This window comes from Lagopus leucura, unplaced genomic scaffold (genome assembly GCF_019238085.1).
Source record: "Lagopus leucura isolate 7727_CA_CO unplaced genomic scaffold, USGS_WTPT01 Super-Scaffold_100014, whole genome shotgun sequence".
NCBI lineage: Eukaryota > Metazoa > Chordata > Aves > Galliformes > Phasianidae > Lagopus > Lagopus leucura.
The window spans coordinates 7,863,899-7,884,658 of NW_024962268.1; the positions used below are offsets into that span (position 1 = coordinate 7,863,899).

The window sequence follows — 20,760 nt, forward strand, 5'->3', positions numbered from 1 at the left end:
AACTGGGGCGAGCCCAGACCCAGTCAGAATCACAGAATCAGAAGGGTTTGAAGGGACCTCAGGAGATCATCGAGTCCAACTCCCTGCTAAAGCAGGTACCCTCCAGTAGGTCACATATGCACGTATCCTGCTGGATCTTGAGTATCTTCGTGAAGATATTCAGTCTCTGGGGAACCTGCTGCAGTGCTCCATCACCCTTACCATAAAGAAGTTCTCCTGTGTGTTAGTATGAAACTTCCAATATTCAGATTTCAAGTAATTTCTCCTTATCCTATTGCTGCACAGCACTGAGAAGAGACTGGCCTCATCCACTTGCCTCCCACCTCCCTTCAGATACTTATAAACATTTATCAGATCCTCTTTCCTTTTCCTTTCTCCAGGCTAAACAAACCCAGGTTAGTCAGCCTTTGCTCATACTGGAGATAGTCCAGGCCCTTAATCATCTTTGCAGCCCTTCTCTGGACTGCTGGATCCCTTGTCTTTTTTGAACTGGGGTCCTTCTCCACAGAGCTCCCTCCTCTCCAGCAGGTCATCCCCTAACCTCTATTGATCTATGCATCCTGCCATCACTGCCAGGGAATCCTTTGCCCTCACTGCTCACATTGCTGGCTTTCGGGCCCGCAGACTACTATCTCCATGTCTCTCAACCAGATTTTTCTGAGACTCTTGTGTTAATATGCAGTAAGGTGAACAAACACTAACTGAGCCTTTCTTCTGCTCACACACATATGCCTTTTGAACAATAGACTTTCCAAACCGCAACTTCTCTTCTGAAGACAGGGGATCAGGCTAGGAGAGGAGAAACTGTTTAAACAAGCAATGGAATTTCAGGGGGCGCTGCCTTAGATGCTGATAAAAGCTGTACTAACAGTAACTGGCAAGGAGTGCCAAGCTCTGAACATCTGGTCCCAAGGCAGCAGCTTGACTCCAGAAGCAGCACGGCCCTGGATAGCCACCTCAAGGCTCTGACCAAAGGAGGCCCAGAGCCAGGCAGTCTGAATGTCATCTCTGCAACACAGCTTGGTACCGAGGGCAAATCCCTTTCCCTACTTACAAACTGGGGATAAATATTACTTACATGCTTTAGAGGGGTGTCATGCAGATAAATTAGCTCACATTTTAACTATGAAAGTGAAAAGAACTGTATAATTATACTAAATACTAAAACCTGTAATTAAACTGTGTCAGTTTATAGACACTTGCATATTAATCTTCCCCCCTTCAACCTCTGGCTTTGTTAACTTGTCATGACTGGTCTTTGAAATAGGTTTTATGTCATGTACTTAAAAACAGTTAAATACAATAAATACAGTATTTGGCATATAGATACAGCTAGGCATTTACTCATGCTCTTTTACTAAAATTAAAACACCCATATGATCTTAGCAATCAAAGTAGTAGTGAAGCACAATTGTTTGTGACACTGAACATTGAAACAAAATTTGAAACCAGAGGCAGCAACCTTTCACATTTATCGTCATAACAGGCTACAAGTTAAGCATAAACAACTTCCAAGCTCTAAGAAGCAGAAGCATTTAAAAAAATTAAACACTGAGCAGTTACATAGCAGTTTTGACTGCAACTCCTTGCAAAATGAGCACCAACATTTAAGATCTGGCATTGAAAGCCTCAAGAACAAAGCTAAGCAGAACCAAAGCACTTTAACTAAAATAGGCTGAAATTAGTCTACATCACAAAATACTCAGGACCAGATCAGCAGTGAACTATGATTGAAATCAAAGAATGTAGTTTTTAAGGCCTGAAATGTTTTAACCTTCAACTTGAACTTCTCTGAATTACTCATCCACAGTCATGCTGAACTTTTTGAACTTCACATCACAAGTCTTCTGAATTTAATTTATACAAATGAACAGTAGATCAGTTCAATATCATTGTCATCCCATAGCAGTGTTAGGAGCAGATATGGAAAACAGCAACAACTAAGAGGGACCAACAACAACTTACTGAGTAGTACACAAAGGCACAGTGGCCCCAACTAGAAAATAAGTTTGCTGTACACTGATTCACAACAAAACAGCAATTGATTTTATAAAACCAGCATACTCAGAACTGTTCTAAATAATAATTATATAAAACAAAAGATCATGAAAGTAATAATTCAAGAATACTGGTAAGCCTTTAATTTTCCCAAATGAGTCAATGTTAAAATATAAGTCACTTCATCTAGTCCCTAACATTAGAACTTTTGGACAGAATACAACACCTGTTAAGCAGAGCACAGCATCAGAGAAAAAGAGCAACTGCAGCCAAGCAGCAAGTGCTAATAACAGAAAAGGTACAAACAGCACATGCTGTGGCAAGTTTCTGAGGTTAGTTACACTCCCCTCCTGTCAAAAATTTACCTTCCAAAAACTTCTTCCCATTCCATCTGCACATCAAAATGCTGTAACTTATCAGCTGACAATCCCTAACCTCTCCTGCTAAAATCCTATTCTCACAAATGTGGCACAGCAGTAAGTTTCAAAGTCTGCCTGCACATGGCAGATAAAAACCTACTTATCACTCAAGACTAGCATGCACTGTTTTTATTGCCCCTTTATTTTTATGTTCCATATCTCAGAAGAAAATCCAACCATTTATTTTCTGTATAAGTTCTACTCTAATGTTTAGCAAATGTGCAAAATCCTTTCCTGAAAATATAAATTTAATAAAAAACATTATCTTTGTTTTGTAGTTACTAAACCTTCATTTCAGTTTATATTAGACTACTTTATTCATCACTGCTTGGGTTTCTGAGATTTGCCTAGTTTTGACTAGCTTTTTGTTATTTTCTTCCCATTATCTGGATCACCACATAATTCTAAGAATAAACACTGCAGCACCTAATACTTACCTACCTTGAAAGAAAACTGCTTGTTATTTCCTTCTTGCTACTAGATTCTCAATTTTGTTAGTTTAAGCAGACTCATACAAAAGAGTCTCTCTTTTTAGAATACAGTCTACCTTCTTCAGTAATAAATATCTCCTTTTTCACTTTTAGGGAACTCTAATAGATTGGAAATATGCTGTATTCTGTTGCTCAGCCCAACCCTACATTACCCAATAATAACTACAGCAGGCATGGAAGGTGATACTCAGCCTTCTATCCCCATGCTTCTTAGACTAACTCCCTATTCCTTCCTCAGGTGAGGCTCAGTCAAGAAACAAGAAAGAACACAACGCCACTTGCATCAACTGAGGACCTAAAAAAGGATTCATCGCTTCACAGACTGTGCCATTAGTATAAGCCACTCCATTAGCTTACCCCAGTGATCTCCTACACAAGGAAAGTGGCCAAAACCATCTCAAACCTGGCCAAAGTCATCAAATACTGCACAAGGCAGAATTCTGAGCAAACAAACAATTATCCAATTTGCCTTTTGTGGAAGGAAAGCACTGCACAGTTACTCCATGTCCCAAGCCAGCTCGTAAGCAAATCAAGACAAATGCTGTGGTCAGAGCTCTTCAAAGCCTTAGATATTGATTATTTAACAGTGGTATTCAAGACAGATGATTTCTTTTGCCTACCTCTGAACTATGAAAAACAGAACCAACACACCATGAGGGGAAAAAAAAAGTTTCAGACAAAGAAACTCTGAAATTCAAATACCACTCAGGTAATATCTAACATCTCATACAGAGCCAGAATGGACCTCCCTTTGATTAAAGCTGTTCCTGGGGTCTCTCCACCAGGTTAGGTCTTCCATTACTTTCATAAGTAAGCTTTTGCAAGTTTTTCCTTTTACTTACCTCTTTACCACTGTGCCTCCAAGCAGCGTTCAATAATAACTCTGCTTCAAACAATAGTTTAGTAAGATTAAACTCTTCTAAGAGAGGTCTACAAGACGAGTTCTATCACAAATTGAACATCTGCAGTGCAGGAGTTATCGTCACTTGAGACCATTCCCTTTAGTCCTATCTCCAGTTACATGGGAGAAGACACCAACTTCCACCTTACCGGAACGTCCCTTCAGGTAGTTGTAGAGCAGTAAGGTCACCCCGAGCCTCCTTTTCTCCAGACTAAATAATACAAGTTCCCTCAGCCACTATTTGTAAGGCCTGTGCTCCAGACTCCACAAGCTTCGTTGCCCTTCTCTGGGCAATGCTCGAGAGCTTCAATGGCTCTCTTGTAGAGAGGGGCCCAAAGCTGAACACAGTACTCAAAATGCAGCCTCACCAGGCTGAGTACAGACAGATGGTCACTTCCCTGCTCCTGCTGGCAGCACTACTTCTGAAACAAGTCAGGATGCCTTTGGCTCTCTTGGCCACCTGGGCACACTGCTGGCTCATGTTCATCTGAGCATCAACAAACACCCCCAGGTCCATTTCTTCCACACAGTCTTCCAGCCTCTCTATCCCAAGCCTGTGGTGTTGCAGCCTACATGCAGGACCCAGCTCTTGCTGAACTTCATCCCACTGGCGTCAGCCCAGCTCTCCAGCCTGTCCAGATTCTTCTATAGGGTCTTCCTACCCCTACATAATTACAGACTTGAAGCGGATTAAGGTTAAGCACCGTGTTACAGCCTTTCAGTTCTTCCTCATCTTACTATAGCCACAGCACAGCTAATACAGCCATCAATCTGTCTTTTCTTTCCCAAACCTGCTTTCACCTTTTCTAATAACCTATTTTAAGTCTTCTCTGCACCACAATTCTTCCTTCTTTCCCTTTAATTCCTTATGTTCAGTTCAGGCTATTATCAGCTCTCATGCTATGCGTGCCTTCACTTTATAACATCGGAGCATCTTTCTCTATTCCTTAATGTCCTGCACCTGCTTTAGTTTACCTTTCTTTTCACTACCACCAGGCAGCTCTGCTGAACACCTTCCGATTCTCTTCCACAGCAACCAAAACAATAGCCTTCCCTCTGGTCACATCCAGAGCCCCCAGATCAAAAAAAAGAACACTCCAGAAATTCACACTGAAGCACCACCTACTTGGGCCTGCCAGGGTCACTGGAGCCAAAGGAAAGAGTCTAGACTGCAAATGAGACACGTAATCAGAGACTTACTTGTTTTGTTCCTCCTACACTGCATATAGCAAATGTGTGTTTTTCTTTCTCTAGCGCTAAGGTGACTTTGTTGCACCGGTATTGCAAATTCTTTGCAACAGCATTCATTTCTTTTAACTACCTAGCACACAAGAACTGTTCCTGTCAACGAACAAACAAACAAACAAAAATGTATTTAGATAACCTGATGAACTATGAACCTATTCTTCCTTCAGAATTGGACTCAAGCTTACAGAAATTGTCACAATATATGACATTTCATGTACTATAAGGACAGGAACACAAGACTAATAAAACAGCTGGGTCAATCCAAGCCCACAGCAGTTCAGGACAGCCCACAAAGAGCAACCTCACACTCAGCACCCTTTAAAAAACCTAAAATGGTTCACTGCAAGAAACCAGAAGACTTTAAAGCAATGTGCAGCAGGAAGAACAGAAAAGAGGCTTTTGTTGATGCTGTAGGCTGCTGCAACAGTAACAGAAAAAAAAAGAAAAAAAAAAAAAGGCATGGAAATATATCATATTTTTTCTGGCCTCATGTAGGAACAAAATCTAAAAGGATAATAAAAGCATTTAATGTATGAAAAAGGACCAGTAAAGCCTACCTGCTTTTATGCTTTGCCCACGAAAACAAAATTACACAATCAAAACATCAAAAGATGAGTTTAAAAAGAACAGAGTAACAAAAAGACACAGTTGGTAGTTTGGTTCCTTGAGCAACTTGAGTTCACAAAGAAGAGCAGTCACATTCTTCATAGAAGGAAAATGTAATTGTGAAGTAGATCAGGTCATGTATAAACAGCACTGAAGAGATCAACTTCATCACTCACAAATTCTTCTCTCTCTCCAAAAGTTTTACTTTTAATACGCAAGGCATATTAAAAGTGCACAATTATCTTTTGTATAGATCACAGAACTCAAGATGTAAGGAACCTCAGGAGGTCATACTTCTAAATGCTATTAAGCTCAAAATCAAGGAGGGAATGAGGCAAAAGGAAGAGCAAGCATCGAACTTACCATGGACTTGATTGATTTCTGAATTCTGAGAAAGAATTTCATCTGCTAACTTTTGAGCAGTTGGCAAAACTTCTGTATGGTGCACTGTGATCAAATACTGTACAAATTTTTGTAGTTGGTCTCTGTTCATTTGAAAGAGTGTCTCTGAAATGGGAAGATGCAGTTTGACCTGATCTGGCTTACGGATCCGATATAAAGAAAGTGCCACAACATGTGCACAATAAAATATGTCCTTGTTTCCACAGCTGCAGGTCACTGAGGTAATCTTGCAACGATCAAAGCTGATAGCTACATTGCAAACAGTTTCTGGCTCCGATTGCATTGCAGGCTCTGTCACTGTGCCACTCAAGTGGAAACCTGTGCAGGAAAACAAAGAGAGCTTATATAAGTAAGAAAAATACTATATCATTATCAATTAAATTTGTTAAAGAAGTTAAAAAATACATACTTCTTATAAATGATTCATCTTAAATAACTTGGATTTAATTACAAATATGATAAGCACTTTCATACACACATAGCTTCTCCATCTATAACAAAACCAAAGGAAGTGAGTTTATAAGTCCCCTTTGCCATTCCATCACAACATTCAGAAAAGCTCAATAGTCAAGCATTTATTCAGTAACTGACAGCTGCACAAGCAGAGTTATATCCAGTTAAGATCAATGTAAAATTCCCAGCAGCTCAGCAAGTTGGGAGCGATTTTCCAAACGCTATCCCAGGGAGATCACACCTATCAGCAGATTTAACCATTCTCTCAATAAGCAAGAGGGAAGTAGTGCACTCTAGTGGCATAAACTATGGTTCTATCTCCACTGCCATAGTTTTCTCAACACAAGTCACTTAATCTGCTTTCACAGCTTCCACCACTACAGCTGTGCTGAAGTTCACTTTCACTCAACTGATCTAGTAAAGCAGATATGGTTGCACAGCCCACTGTAGATAGAAACCGCAGCAGTTTTCCATGCACAGGATGTAAGAATTATAGTACTGAACAAGATGAGCAAGCAACACTTTGGAAAAGTTTATTTTATGACTCTGCTTTCCATACAGCATGATGAAGTGCAAAGCAAAAGAGCAGGACTTTTGTATATTTTAAGAAGGTAAGGGTACATAACAAGAAAGATATTCACTTCAGCAAAGATACCACTGCTCAACAAAGAACCCTACTGAACCAAGGTCTCAGACACTGTCCTCTGAAGATCAGATCCAAACTTACCCCTGTGTTAACAAACTATGTGTTGCTCTCAATTTCTCATTAAATAGCAGAATTTGGTTGTTTTTCATGGATTTTCCATGACATTTATCCTGGCTCCAACAATAAGTCAGAGGTATGGATACAGAGCAATGCAACTAAATTTCATATACTGGATCAGTATTAAACTTAAACAGTGTATATAAAATCTAAAACAATCACTAGAAGTGTTATACATTAACTATTATAATGAAAATAATATAAAACCATACCACAAAAGTCCAAGTGATTTAGTTTTGTGAAACAGAAGGATATGCTTTGCAGAAAGTAATATCAAACGAAAATTAAGTGGAAAAAAATACTGTTTGCTTTACAATCCACATTTCCAACAATTTTAGGAAGAAAAAAAAAAAAAAAGAAACAACAAACAACTCTTTAAGCTACAGGAAACAGGAAAATTTCTCATTTTTCCCTTTTGTTTATTTTGCACGTTTCAGAGCAGGTCGTGCAGTCAGCATTACTGTTTAGATTATACTGGGCTGCAGGACTCTGATACTCGGCCTTGAAGAAGGTCACACGCACACACAAACCCAGACTTTGCACAAGGCTATTTACCAGTTAGAGTAGCTGGGGTTGAAACTGAAGAGCTAAGTGTGCTATAAAGTGCACTGAGAGGAAGGGGGAGGAAGCTGAACAAGTCACAGCATTTCCTCTCAGCTCCACTCAGTATTTGCACAGAGAAGGGGAGCAGAATTGTCCCTTAAAATGTGAAATCCTCCACCTTTCCCTTTTGTTTCTAAGAATTAAGGACACACTTCCATAACTGCCCCCTCAGAAAATAAATAGAGACTTTGTTAGCCAGCTGTTTATTCCAGGTTAATTCCTGATATGAGAAAGTTGGATCAGTGGTCTAAAAAAAACCAACTGTATATGAGAATTTTCTTTTAATATCAGCTTCCCTAGATTAGGGTTAGGGTAGTGTGGTTAGGTTGCAGTTGGACTTGATGATCTTTGAGGTCCTTCCCATCCTGAGCAATTCTATGATTCTGTAACTCCTCCGAAGCACTTATCAACTGTTGTTGAGCTAAGAAAAAGCCTAACACTGGAACACTGGAAGGGCTCAATCTCACTTCTTCCAGCTCTCAATATGTAGATGAATTATTAATTTCTGTAGAAAATCTCTTATTGTCTCTTTTCCTATGAAACTTAACAAAAAACATGCCCCACCAGCTACTAATTAAATGTTGAAAACCTATTAGAAGTGGTGAAGTATTGAGAAGGTTAAAGCTCTCCTGGAACATATCCAGACAGTGTTAACAACAGAACTGCCTCTAAGTCCCTACTCCGTTCTGGCAAGCTCTGTTCCCTGCTCTCCTCCCCCTCCATGGCAATTATCTGAGAATTCACATTACAAGCAGCAACATTTATAAACACAGATCCTGATCTGAACAACGACAGCACCAAAAAAGCCAAGTCACCAGACCCACCCTTCTCACCTTACCTAGAATTTAAACAGAAATACCAGCTGCCCTGGCACTCCAAAACACAGCAGATCTTCATTAACTGCATTGTACTCATCTACTGTGCTGGGCAACTACAAAGCAACTATAAATAGTCAAACAGAAAAAGAAGGTAATTGTCCCCAGTAAATACGACCCTTGAAAACATTTCAACATGCCAGGGAAGACAGACCAGGAAATTTTGATTCAGAAGACCTGGTAGGGCTCTTGCAATTGGACAAGGAGGGCTGTTCTCCTCTTGTAGACAGAGCCTTAATCTATAGTCATTCAGCCAAGAAGAAAGTTTGTAGCAGGTAGGAAACTGATGCACTGTACTCTGCTAAAACACTTTTCTCAGCAGCAATTTGTAGGCTGCCAGCAGGAGAGATCTGAGATGCTCCCTGATGAAGGCAAAGGGAATCACCCATACTGGGCCTGGAAGGTACTGAGATTTCTTCAGTTTCACCTGCTTCAATTTGCACATCTTCACTCCAATAGGTATTTATTTCCCTTCAAAGAGAAGTCCTCTTTTAGTCAAAGTTATGACCTTTGTGAGAAATATTTACCCATTCCGAAATGCACACAAAAACAACAGAAAAAAAAAAAACAAAAAAAACCCACCAAGAACTCTAGTGCTTCACCTTGAAAATAAATAGCTCATTCATTGTTATCTAAAGACAACAAAAGAGTTGCAGGCAGAAGAGCCAGCTCACTACAGAAGCTATTTATAGAGCACATGTTTCACCTCTGCCCTTCAGCAGCAGCAGTTTGAGATTTGAGTTTTATTGTTTTCACAACAGCACATCACCAGTATTTCAACCTCTACTGATATTTTCAATATGTAGAATATTTGCATTCTGGAAAAAAAAAAAGCGTTTACAAAATCAATGAGAGCACTAAGACAACATATCAAATAAAGCTCTTTCACAAATGAATTTTCCTTCTGTTGAACATTCACCACAACGACGATTTAACAGCCAAAAAACAGCTGCAGTACTTCTGGAAGGGGACTGTGCCAAAGCGCCACTGGGAGGAAAACATTAAGAAGTCACTGATATTTACAAAGCAATTTTTGCCAAAATCCATTTGACAGTATCCTATCCGCTAACTGAGAACTGTCTGGGGCTACAAAACTCTAATAAATGAAAATTCATGTTACTGCAAGGCAGTATTTGCCAGTAAGACTAAGTATCTTCAGATGTCCTTCTGAGTTTTGCCACAGAAAATAAACACTAAAATAAAACAAAGGAGGCTTCAAAACAACAGAGGAGAAGCAATATGTGTAACACAGCAGTAGGCTGCCTTTTGGCTACTTAAGTCAAAAGCAAATTTTGAAACAATTCCTACTATTTCAACAGGGCAAGCAGCAAATTTATTGCACTAAATAAGCAACATCAAGGCAATCTCAAATTTGTTATCTACTGTTACCCTAAGTTGCAAAGCATCTTTCACAGACTATCCCAAGTCCAAAGATGTATTAAAATACACCAAGACAAGCAAGAACTATCAGAACAAGCTAAGTAAAATTGTGAAAAAAAAAACAGAGACTTTGAGGATGTTGTGGTTAGGAAAATAAAACAAGAGTATAGCAAATGTATTTAAATAGCTTTAAATAACTCAATCTAAAATCTTAAGAGTTGTTCCATTCTTCTAAGTCATTTAGAGTTCAAAACTCTAAAATGGTGCTCTAGAAAGAGAAAAAAAAGTAAACAAAAAACCCTTTAACACCATAGGAGCTGCAAGTCAGTCAATAATAGGAAAAAAAAAACAACATAAACTTTCCCTGAAAAAGTTGGAGTAATTCTTTATCAAATTTTAGTTGCCTACTCCTAACATGACATCAAAATAAACACGACTGGTTTAAAAAAATAGGCTGTTCTAATAAACATACAATAATACTTTAATAAAATTTGTGATAAAAAATTCCAAAGCTGTTTTGCATATATAAGAAATACGGCACCATTGCCAAGAATTCCAGCGATTAAAAAAAAACAACAAATACTAAGTTCACACTCACAATAGAAAGCTTCGATTTAAATGCAACCATGCATGACTACTGGATATTGTTTATTCACGGCAGAAAATAGAAAAATGTCTAATTTTAACTACAAAAACATCCCAAAACTTAAGAGTGATCGAGTAGCTTGCTGTCACATACTTTGAGCTTGCATACCTCAACCACTATGTGTACACTGTGTTAAAATTGGGAAATGTGCTACTGACTCTATTTGGAAAATGGAAATGGTCCTTAACGTTGATCCATTAACCTTGTTTTCAAGCAGCTTGTAAGAGCCATCTATATACTTCCACTTAGCAAAATCAATGAGCTGTTCCATGCTCCAGAAAAGTGGAGTGAGAAAAGAGGCTCTGCGCAGAGTGACAGAAGAGCTGCTTCTGAGAACTGAGGGTCCTGGGCGAGCAAGACTGACACAGATGAGAAACCTCCCCTCTCATAACTTCTGTCTGCCAGAATTACGTTCTCTTATCTTAACAGTCACTTACATCACCTTGCAGGCCTGCCAGCTAGGGTTTATTTATACTGCTACATTATTTGGCAAACGTAATCACAGCGTAGAATGAAAAACAGCTCTGCTTCATCTTGCCTATCAAACAACAAGAAATGCTCATGGAAAGTAGTTCCCAACTTGCCCATTAGCTATTCTTTCACAATTGAAACCAGTGGTTGCTTTTTCTTTTCCCCAAGTTGAGCAGAAACATAAATCATGTTCATCTTATTCAAGTTTTGTCTTTTTAAGAACAGCAAATTTTGTCCTTTAAGACAGCAAAGTAGTATGCTACGTTCAGTTGCCTAAACTTCAGAGCGCTCTAAACACAGATCAGCAACACTCTGAAATCATTCTGAAGTCAAAACTTTGCATGCCACCACTCAGCCTGAAGCTAATGTTAGCAACCTATTTATAAACTGGAGAAACACTGATTTAAAATGGAAAATACCTACCCATAGTACCTCAAATATGCTGGCAGAACGGTTCTGAGAAGCACAAAAAAGGATTAATTAAGACGTGCAATAGTTAAGATGTTTACTATACATGATGTATGCACATGGGATAGAATAGCTTATATTTTGGGAGGATTGCCAACTAGAATGAATTTGGCTTTACCACTGCACTCTCGCATTAACGGAGGACTGGCCACAAACAACTGCCTGCATACTATGACTCACATTCATAAAGACAACTTTCAGGATCGGATATTCTGGGACCTCTGCATGCAAGGGCAGCATGGAAGCAGCAATAAATAACTCACACACACACCGTGCTGACAACTTGCAAGTCTGTGACATCTGGCCTGTGTCCAGGACTGCGTGTGCTGTAACCATGCCAGCACCAGTGACCCGAGCAGCCAGAGTTATTTCTCCTGACGCTGAGAACGCAACAGTTTATTTAAAGACAAAATTCCTCCAGGACTTCCTCTCACAGCCCAAACCTTCACGTCTCAGAGCCGTTCAACTCAGTGTGTTCATTAGACAAAGGACTGCTGATCTCTGAAGCTGAGCTACGTGACTGGTCAAAAGCCAACACTTAATGCCATGGTCCAAGTAGGTCCACTGATGACTGTGGATGGGATGCAACCCCCCAGACCATTCTTCTCCATTTAGAGGAGGTCGTTTATGCAGCAAATACCACAACAAAACACCTTCCCCAGACCCACAAGCCTCTTCCTGTTCTAAGACCAACACCTACTGCAGCTCCTGTCTGGAAGCAGAGGCAAAGAACACAGCATTCTCCCCAGGAGCATGGCCACAAGGGTCACTTGTTCAGGGTGCCACCATTGTCCTTGTGGTTACAAGTCTTTCTCCCTCCCCACACAAAGCGCATAACAATGTTCAGATCACTGGAAATCACCTGCATCCCAACCACCTCATGGATATAATCATCCCTCGTTTAGCTATCTGCAGCATTACCTCTGCAGTCAAAAACCAAACAAAAAACCCAGCAGAGAATTGCTGTAAAGTACTGTTAAACATAGTCAAAATAATCTGGACAGTAGTAACCTGGACAGAAGTCCACCTGTAGCACACTAATGCTAACTGCCACCTACAATGCTACAGTCCTCAAAGCAGCAGCAGGAGGCTGAATAAAGTGCAAGGCATGCTCTGGAAGTATAGGTGCTGACAGATGCCTGTCAGGTAGAGACAACTTTCAAGAATCTGCACCAGAGGAGGTGACCCACTGTCACTGTCACCACTGCCGAGACACACCACCTGCTGCCTCACTGCGCTCATATCCACTGCTTAGGCTCCACAGACGTTCAGCAACTGTCGATGAATGTCAACTGGTGCCTTTTTTTCTGCATGAAGGAATTCAGTGACACACGTTTGCTCCATACGTACCTCCATGTCAGACACCATTCTGTCAGAGTGCCCCTCTGCTGCCGTCTGTCACACAGCAACAACATGGAATGAGATATTGGTGGGAAGGTTCAATTTCCACTGCCATACCAGCATCCACCTCTGATATCATGGGCCAACATAATAAAATAGGAAGCATTACTTTTGGAGTATCTCTTCCCTATCCCACAGAGATCATGTGATGGCTACTAAAAAATTAAGAATGACAAAGAAATCAAAAGATTGGTAGAACGTGTGCCAGTTAACGTTTCATGATTTATGACACATGGAATATGGTGAGCCTCAGATTCTGTGGGAGAAGTAAGAGGCTATCTGAGCCATGGGATGCAGGCTGCAACTATAATAGGTTAGCTCACTGCAGCAACAGTGTGAAGTGGGAGCCATAAAAACTACAGTCACTGACAAGAAACCTGAAGCAAATTTAAAATGCAGGATAAGGCAGAAGGTTGTTAATATTCAAGAATGTTGCTAGAGATGGAGCTACTGTAAAATAATTGTGCTTTTAACTCATCACACCGTTTAGATAGTTAGAATGCACAAAGCTGTCCATAAGGTTGTAAAAAATAAAAGTAGTCATCCAGTAGGTTTACATCTGGCCACAAGAAAGGCTGGAAACATAAGTTTAAGACATCCTAGTGATTATCTACAGATACTTCACGATAAGGAAATCTTTCCTCCGTTTCACAACAAACCTATCCTATTTGGTGGAAATGAAGGAAACCAGGATAACGCAGGTGAATGTCTCAGGCTCTATTTTTGCTGTTTTCGCAAAGGGAACAGATTGAGACAGCAGGATGTGCAAACAGTCTGAAAGGATCTGCACCCTGGGAATAGGCTTCGGAGACCAGGAACAACGGCTAATCACTACCAGTCTTCAGAGAACCACCAGGGAGACATTCACTGCTAGCTTTTGGGGAGGAATTTGCTCCACAGCACTGGCAGAAGCTGGCAGTAGCTGGCTTCCCCTGATGCAAGAAGCAGCAGTTGAGATCCATCTCCCACGGAGATGTTGCGTCAACTTTTACTACTACTGTGCTATCATGTTGTGGTATTCAGAGGGAGAAATTAACACTAACTCACTACAGTGCAAGAATAAATATGGCAAATGGGAAAGTGAATGCAAATGAAGAAAAGCAAAAGAAACAAACTCAAGTTTAAACCTCCTGCTTTCATTAACATACCCTCAGAGCAACAAGCAAGAAATAGGCTGCTCTTATGCTCATGGACGTAAATATTTGAGTCTATCAGCTGTATTAGGCAACTAAGAAGCTGTTTTGCCTGTCAAATAGACACAATATGGTCCTTTTTTCTTTAAATTGCGTTTTACATTCTTGTTGCCTAGAGGATAATTTTTGTCATATTAAATGGCTACTACCCAAGGCTTACCTTCAGCTAAGAATTATTTGTCTCCATGAAAAAGAAATACCAGAAATTAAATCTTAGACTGAAGAAAATTTCCAGGAAGATCTTTGTGTTGAAGGAAAGGGGAAAAAAATCAAACTGATTTTTTGTTTTGAGAATTCCCGCTGTCAGACTGGCCTCAATTCTACTCACTCTCTTCAATCCAACCGGACCCCAGACAGAAACCTTCCCTGTTATCCATGCCACCATTTTACTAACATATTCGCTACCTACCAACAATTTTACTTTCCTTTGTTTGGGTTGCATAAACTGCAGTTTCAATTTCACTTTATCAGTTCATTCTTACAGTGCTTCTGCATGGCCATGATATGGCTTGGCTCTTAAAAATAAGTGTGATAGCAGCACTAAGTCTTACAGTGGACACAACCATTGAGTGGCTGAGGCTGACCACTACTAAAAAGCTCCAAATCTTAACTGTAGAGGAATTGTTTAGGTGGCTTTTTGAAGAAATGTAGTCGATGCCACAGAAAAGCACAGTTTAAATCAGAAAAGCAGAGTTTAAATCAGAAAAGATGGGCAAACACAAGAAGAGAGACTCTTTAAGAAATACATCCTGCTTGACTCATAACTGCTTTCTCATCCTCTTGATAAAGGATGATAAAGGCTTGATTAAACTGCCACTGTATTTAATAGGAAGTGGATAAAACCCTAGAAAGGAAGACAACAGTAATCACGGATATAAACCTGGAAAGATATTTTAAAAAGATTAGAAATAGCTACTTCCTGTAATGAGTGTCTGGATTTCCATAACGATGCTTAAAGTTTGGGAAAAACGAGCACAGGATGTCTGAAACATAAGCATCCCACAATAAAAGGTATTTAGGTCATTCCAAGAACAAAAAACATTTCACTGACAAAGCTACTTAAGACTGCACTCAAACACCACAAGTTTAAGCTATGTAAAAGCACTAGCCCATATATTTCCAAAACTGCTTCCTCCAGAAGACAGTATACTCGGACTAAGAGAGGAAATTACCACTCCCATTTCCATAACTAGTTGTGGAATAAATTCTACTGTTTAAAAGAAAAAGAGCAAAGATCAACCATACACTTGCTTCAAATCAAAAACAGCATGCAAATTTCCAGCACGGCAGACCTTAAGGCTTTTCTTAATGGTCAATTTTTTCTTTCTTTCATTTGTGGAGTAAATATTCAGAAAAACTTAATTTTCAGCATTTACAAAATTATTTTATTGCTTTAATTTTATTTACAGCAAATGTTTCTGTTACAGCAAGACTCAGGATATTCGCTGAGATCCTGTTTATTTATAACCAGAATAGAAACAGAAGGAGAAAAAGAGGTTTTTAAGCATAGAAACAGCAGGCTTTACACAGTACCTCAGGAGGGGCTCAGCTGAGATCAGACTGTAAATTTTACAAGATTAATGACTTCAGCAACTTATTTTGGTCATGAGTGCATTGTGAGGGACGGCACGGTATTTCCTGGCAAAGCAGCAGAGAAAAGAACACTAAAACCATCATGTTGAAAGATCTCCAGTGCGAAAGTCTAAAAACAACACTAACATCACAGATGAGCCGCCCCTGTACAGCCAAAGCCAATATGAAGGAAAAGCATGATTCTTCTTCTAGATGCCCAGACCAACTACAGTGGAATCTCGAATCCAAATTAAATCCTGGGGAACAATTGTAATAAAAGTAAAATATACAAAAATAAAGCAACGTGCGAAGGTCACCTATATGATACATCAGAATACACTTGACAACACAAGCCTAAATTCACAAAAGTGGATGTATTATGTGCAGATAGGGTCTTGAAGTTCACAGTTTTTCCATACTGTTGCTAGGCTAACTCTTAATTCACTTCACACTGTTCAAATGATTACTCTGTGAAAATAAATGAAAATACAGAAAAAAAATCAAAGTACAGAAACGGTTTATACACCCCGCCAACAAAACGGGCTGTCATGACTTGACATACAGCTCTTCCATGAAGACATGCACAATTTCTTTCCATACAGAGGACGACAAAGGAATAGGCTTCAGATTTCTGAAGGTGCAAAAAATGTTGAGGATAAACTGCTTACTTGTCCCACTGTATCTATAAAAAGCAAGTATCTGTTAGTTCAAACAAAAATTACATAAGTTCCCAGGCAGCAGTTTCTTGGCATCTCTGATTTTTGGGAGTTCTTGAAATACTTCAGGAATAGCTGTGTGATGCTGGGGGAACCTGGTGAATGTTCCTTTTAACATGGTGAACCAAATGACTGTGTCACACCAGCACATTCGGAGCACGTGGCTGCTCCTCAAACAATTCAGGTAAGTTTAATGTCCAATTTTCCTAAATATTCATAAATTAGGAGCTCACCTCTTCCTCTGAAGCCACATACTGATATTACTTGAACGAATGAGGTATACTGTTCTTCCTTGCCAGAGCCATGAAATTCAAGGAATATCTACATCTACCCTGCAGCAACCATGGGTTTAACAAGCTGTATTTAACACTATTAATCACATTCTAGGTAGTTTTTAGCACATACCGCTTTATCCAAGCCTTTTTTAACACCATATTTATCATGAATGATAAAATTAAATGTGATTACTCTTTTAAACTAGCGCCTCACAGACACAAAACTAAAACTTTCCAGGCCAACATAACAGATGCAGAAAGAAAGTTGGGAAAGGGAAGGGAAAGCAGGAAAAAACAGAACTGCACATTCAAGGAAGCAAAAATTCCAGGATAAAGTAAAGAATAAAACAATGAAAGGAAGGACACACACAAATAAACACTCTAATTTGTCACTTGGATTTATTAAGCAAGTTAATTGTGAAATTTAGCATGCTGTGGTTTGGCCTCCAGACTGAGTTTTATAGTACACAAGATATTACACTGAGAACCCCAACAAAAAAAACCCCACTTCTGGTAGTATTTTCATTTATAGTTATATTTACAGTTATGTAGTCACACACACACACACATATATATATATATATATATATATATAAATGTATACACATATATATATGTATATATATGTATATATATACATATATATACATATATATATATGTATATATATGTATATTCCTGATTCAGTTTCTTGGTGACTTTCATGGCAAAGTCAGAAGCCAGGTTCTCACTCTTGCCTCCAAGTTGATATTATCTCTCATAATTCCAATTCAGGTTTCCTTACATCAAAGGAGGAGGAGAGTGCTTTAAAGATGGTGTCCCTTTTTTGACAGCTCTATACACATATATATTATATATATATATATATATATAATATAATATATAATATATGTTACATATATATATATATATATATATATATATGTAACATATATTTATAGTTATCACAGTGAGAAGCGAAGATCTTTCTTGACCTTAAAATGTTCCTTTTCCTTTGTTAAGCATAAATTACAAAACCACCATCACTTATTTCCCTTTTAGAATGCAGTGCTGGGAGGTCCAGAAACAAGGAGACAGAAGACCAAAACCTCAAGGCTGGCAAGTCTCTCTAGCTACCAAGGAGCCAACCAATAACTTGATTATAAGCAAAGTAGTAACTCTTGTTCATATTGGTAAGATTTCCTTCCCAGATCTCTGTGTTCCTTGCCATTTGTTTTTTCAGAGTTCAGCTTCTGATAACTCACCTGCACTACAACTATTAGCACTTCTGATAAGCCATTAGGTGGTGCACTTGTGGAAGAGCAATTAATGCTTCACTATCAGCTTCGGTTACTACTGAAATAGTCAAAGTTTAGGCTTGATGGTGAGCATGAAACCTACCTTACAAGACCAAGTACTTGACTCGGGATTGTTTTTTCTATGTGAACCTACACACTGGTCTTGTAGAAAATTCATAAACTGAAATCTGGGCCTATAATGTGTACCACTGTTAATATCCCAGCTCTTATAAACTGAAATACTTCCAAATCAGGTCCCTTACATAAAAGACTATTGATTTTTATCCCTGTAAATGGTTCAGAAGAAACTGAAAAATCATAGAGAGGATATTGTCATTCTTGTCCTCTACAACGTTTTGGAAATCTTTTGGAAATCTTCCCTGCTTTCTCACTTGGCGGGAGCAACTAGCTAGATACTGCAACAGAGTTGTCTACTTTTTAAACCTAAACACACTCCACCTCCCCCAGTAATACATCGTGACCCTTATCAGTCAAATTGGAAGGGAAAGTACTGTTTAGCTAGCATCAGGCTTCCAAAATGATAACTAATACATGATATAGCTTACTTTTGTCTGTTGAAAGACGGTTCAAATAAAATATTCCCTACACTAAGGCACATTAGACTACACAGCAGCAGTTACTATTCACTAAACTCATTTCTTCCTGTTTACTTATTCAAGCAGGAGGCTTCCTCTTCTGATAAGGAGTGAGACATATCAGGAAATACAAACACGATCGGCCATTTCCTTCAAAATCTCCTTTCCTCTCCACCATCCAAATCTCTGGATCAGAGATGTGACAGATGTCCATACAATGCCTAACACCCTTATTTTATTCTCCAAGGGAGTCTTAGGTGTTCAAATCCTCAGACCTAGTTTTTCTAACAAGTAATAGTGATAGTTTAATATTAAATGGGGTCACTTGCCTAAAAAAATATTTGACCATTAGACCAAATGTTTTCAAAATACTTGTAAAAACACAGAATATACATATCAAGCCATGAATATCCAATGTCTGTTGACCCCCACGTACTGAGCAATAAACCCAATTTCTCACCTCCTGCAGGACAACAGTGCCCACAGGAGTACAGAATTCACCTGTTAGCTAAATCTTCCAGCGATATAGATCAGTTGGGTCAACATGCTCTGGGAGAGGCATGAGAGGAAACACCACTCATCTTTTCAGTGCCAGTTCTTGTGGATGCATTTCCTCGATCTTACTTCATCTTTTGGTTGCACGGAGTACATAAACAGACTCGAGAACCATCACTTCAGAGAAGGCAGGGAACCTCCCATCATCTCCTCTCATCTCCAGCCTGGCCTCTGCGCAGTAATTCCTTATTTGAATATAAGGTAACAGATGAACATCCCTCTTTATGAATATACCCCAAAGAGCTCGGAATTGCTGCACCATTAAAAGCACATCTAAGCACATCCTGCTGCCTTGGGTTACTAGAACACACCCCCTCCCCTACACCCCCCAGCCTCTCATGGACTACAGAGTTGAAATTACCTATTCATTACATGTGAAGGAGTCTCACACAGAGCAGCACCCTGCTGCGAAAGACTGCTACTTTACATGGCAATTTCAGAACCACAGCATCTGCTAGCTTACCAATACGCATATTTAATGCTGCGGCACAATGTGGAGAATTATATGCTGTTCATTGCATGTCTGTTCAGATATTATGTACTCTTAAATAGCATTATTCCTTTTGAAAAATGCTGTACTTTTTATTAGGCTTTCTCCCTGTTGTTCTTAAAAAGATTCCCAAGAGAGCAGCTTAAGACTGTTCCAGGCCAAAAAACCCCATGACTCAAGGTGAGGTAACCAGATGTGACAAACTTCTGGTCTGCTAACATAATTCAGATTAGTTCCTGGGTCTCACTCCCTGGTGTACAGTTTTTACTCTGTTTTGATATGAAGAAAAGTGGAAAGGGAATCATGTCTCAGAAAGTGGTGGGAAACCCGCTCCAGGTTGTTCTTGCCATTGGAAACAGGAATATTTGTATCAGATCCAAATCTTCCAGATTTTACTCTTCCTACTAGGTAAGTCTCCAGGTAGTAATGGTCTGTTGCATAGTTACTAGTAATCTTGTTCAATAGCAAATGACTTCAACAGAAAACTTTAAAACAACAACAACAAAAGTTTCTTTGGAGTCAGATATTGGATCAGTGTGTGTAAGATGTTCCATGCCTTTCAGGAAAATATCATCTATTCAGTATCATCCAACGCCAAATGCTTTGTTCAGACAGTGTCAACATTCTCTACACCTCAGGGAAAGTAGTATAAATATGATTATTCCAGGTAACAAAATTAGTCTATTGCTTAGACTAGAAGGCAACAAGCATGTATGGTTTGCAGTTCAGCTTTTGATCTCCTTACTACATCACTTCCAGAACAGCCCAGTAAGAGTCTGGTAAAAATGTATTTCGCATTAGTAGGGTGATGTTCCCTGGGAAGCAGTATTTTGCTTTGGAGCAAGAGATGATTTGCGCTTTGTTGGAAGATGAACATAAGGCAAGGCAAAGGGCACTACACTTAACTAAAACGACCTTTATCTTAACTATACAATTGGGATTTTGCAGACATTTGTTCTAG

The 20,760-nt window shown here is 39.3% G+C and overlaps 1 protein-coding gene across 3 annotated transcripts in view; it reads right to left on the minus strand.

Moving 5' to 3' along the window:
* ZSWIM6 (zinc finger SWIM-type containing 6) overlaps nt 1-20,760 on the minus strand; it is a 112,509-nt gene that overhangs the window by 45,725 nt on the left and 46,024 nt on the right. For all 3 annotated transcript variants that reach the window (XM_042875425.1, XM_042875426.1, XM_042875427.1), the window contains exon 2: nt 6,027-6,383. In XM_042875425.1, coding sequence (XP_042731359.1) covers nt 6,027-6,383 — 357 coding nt within the window. The remainder of the gene's footprint in view (nt 1-6,026; nt 6,384-20,760) is intronic.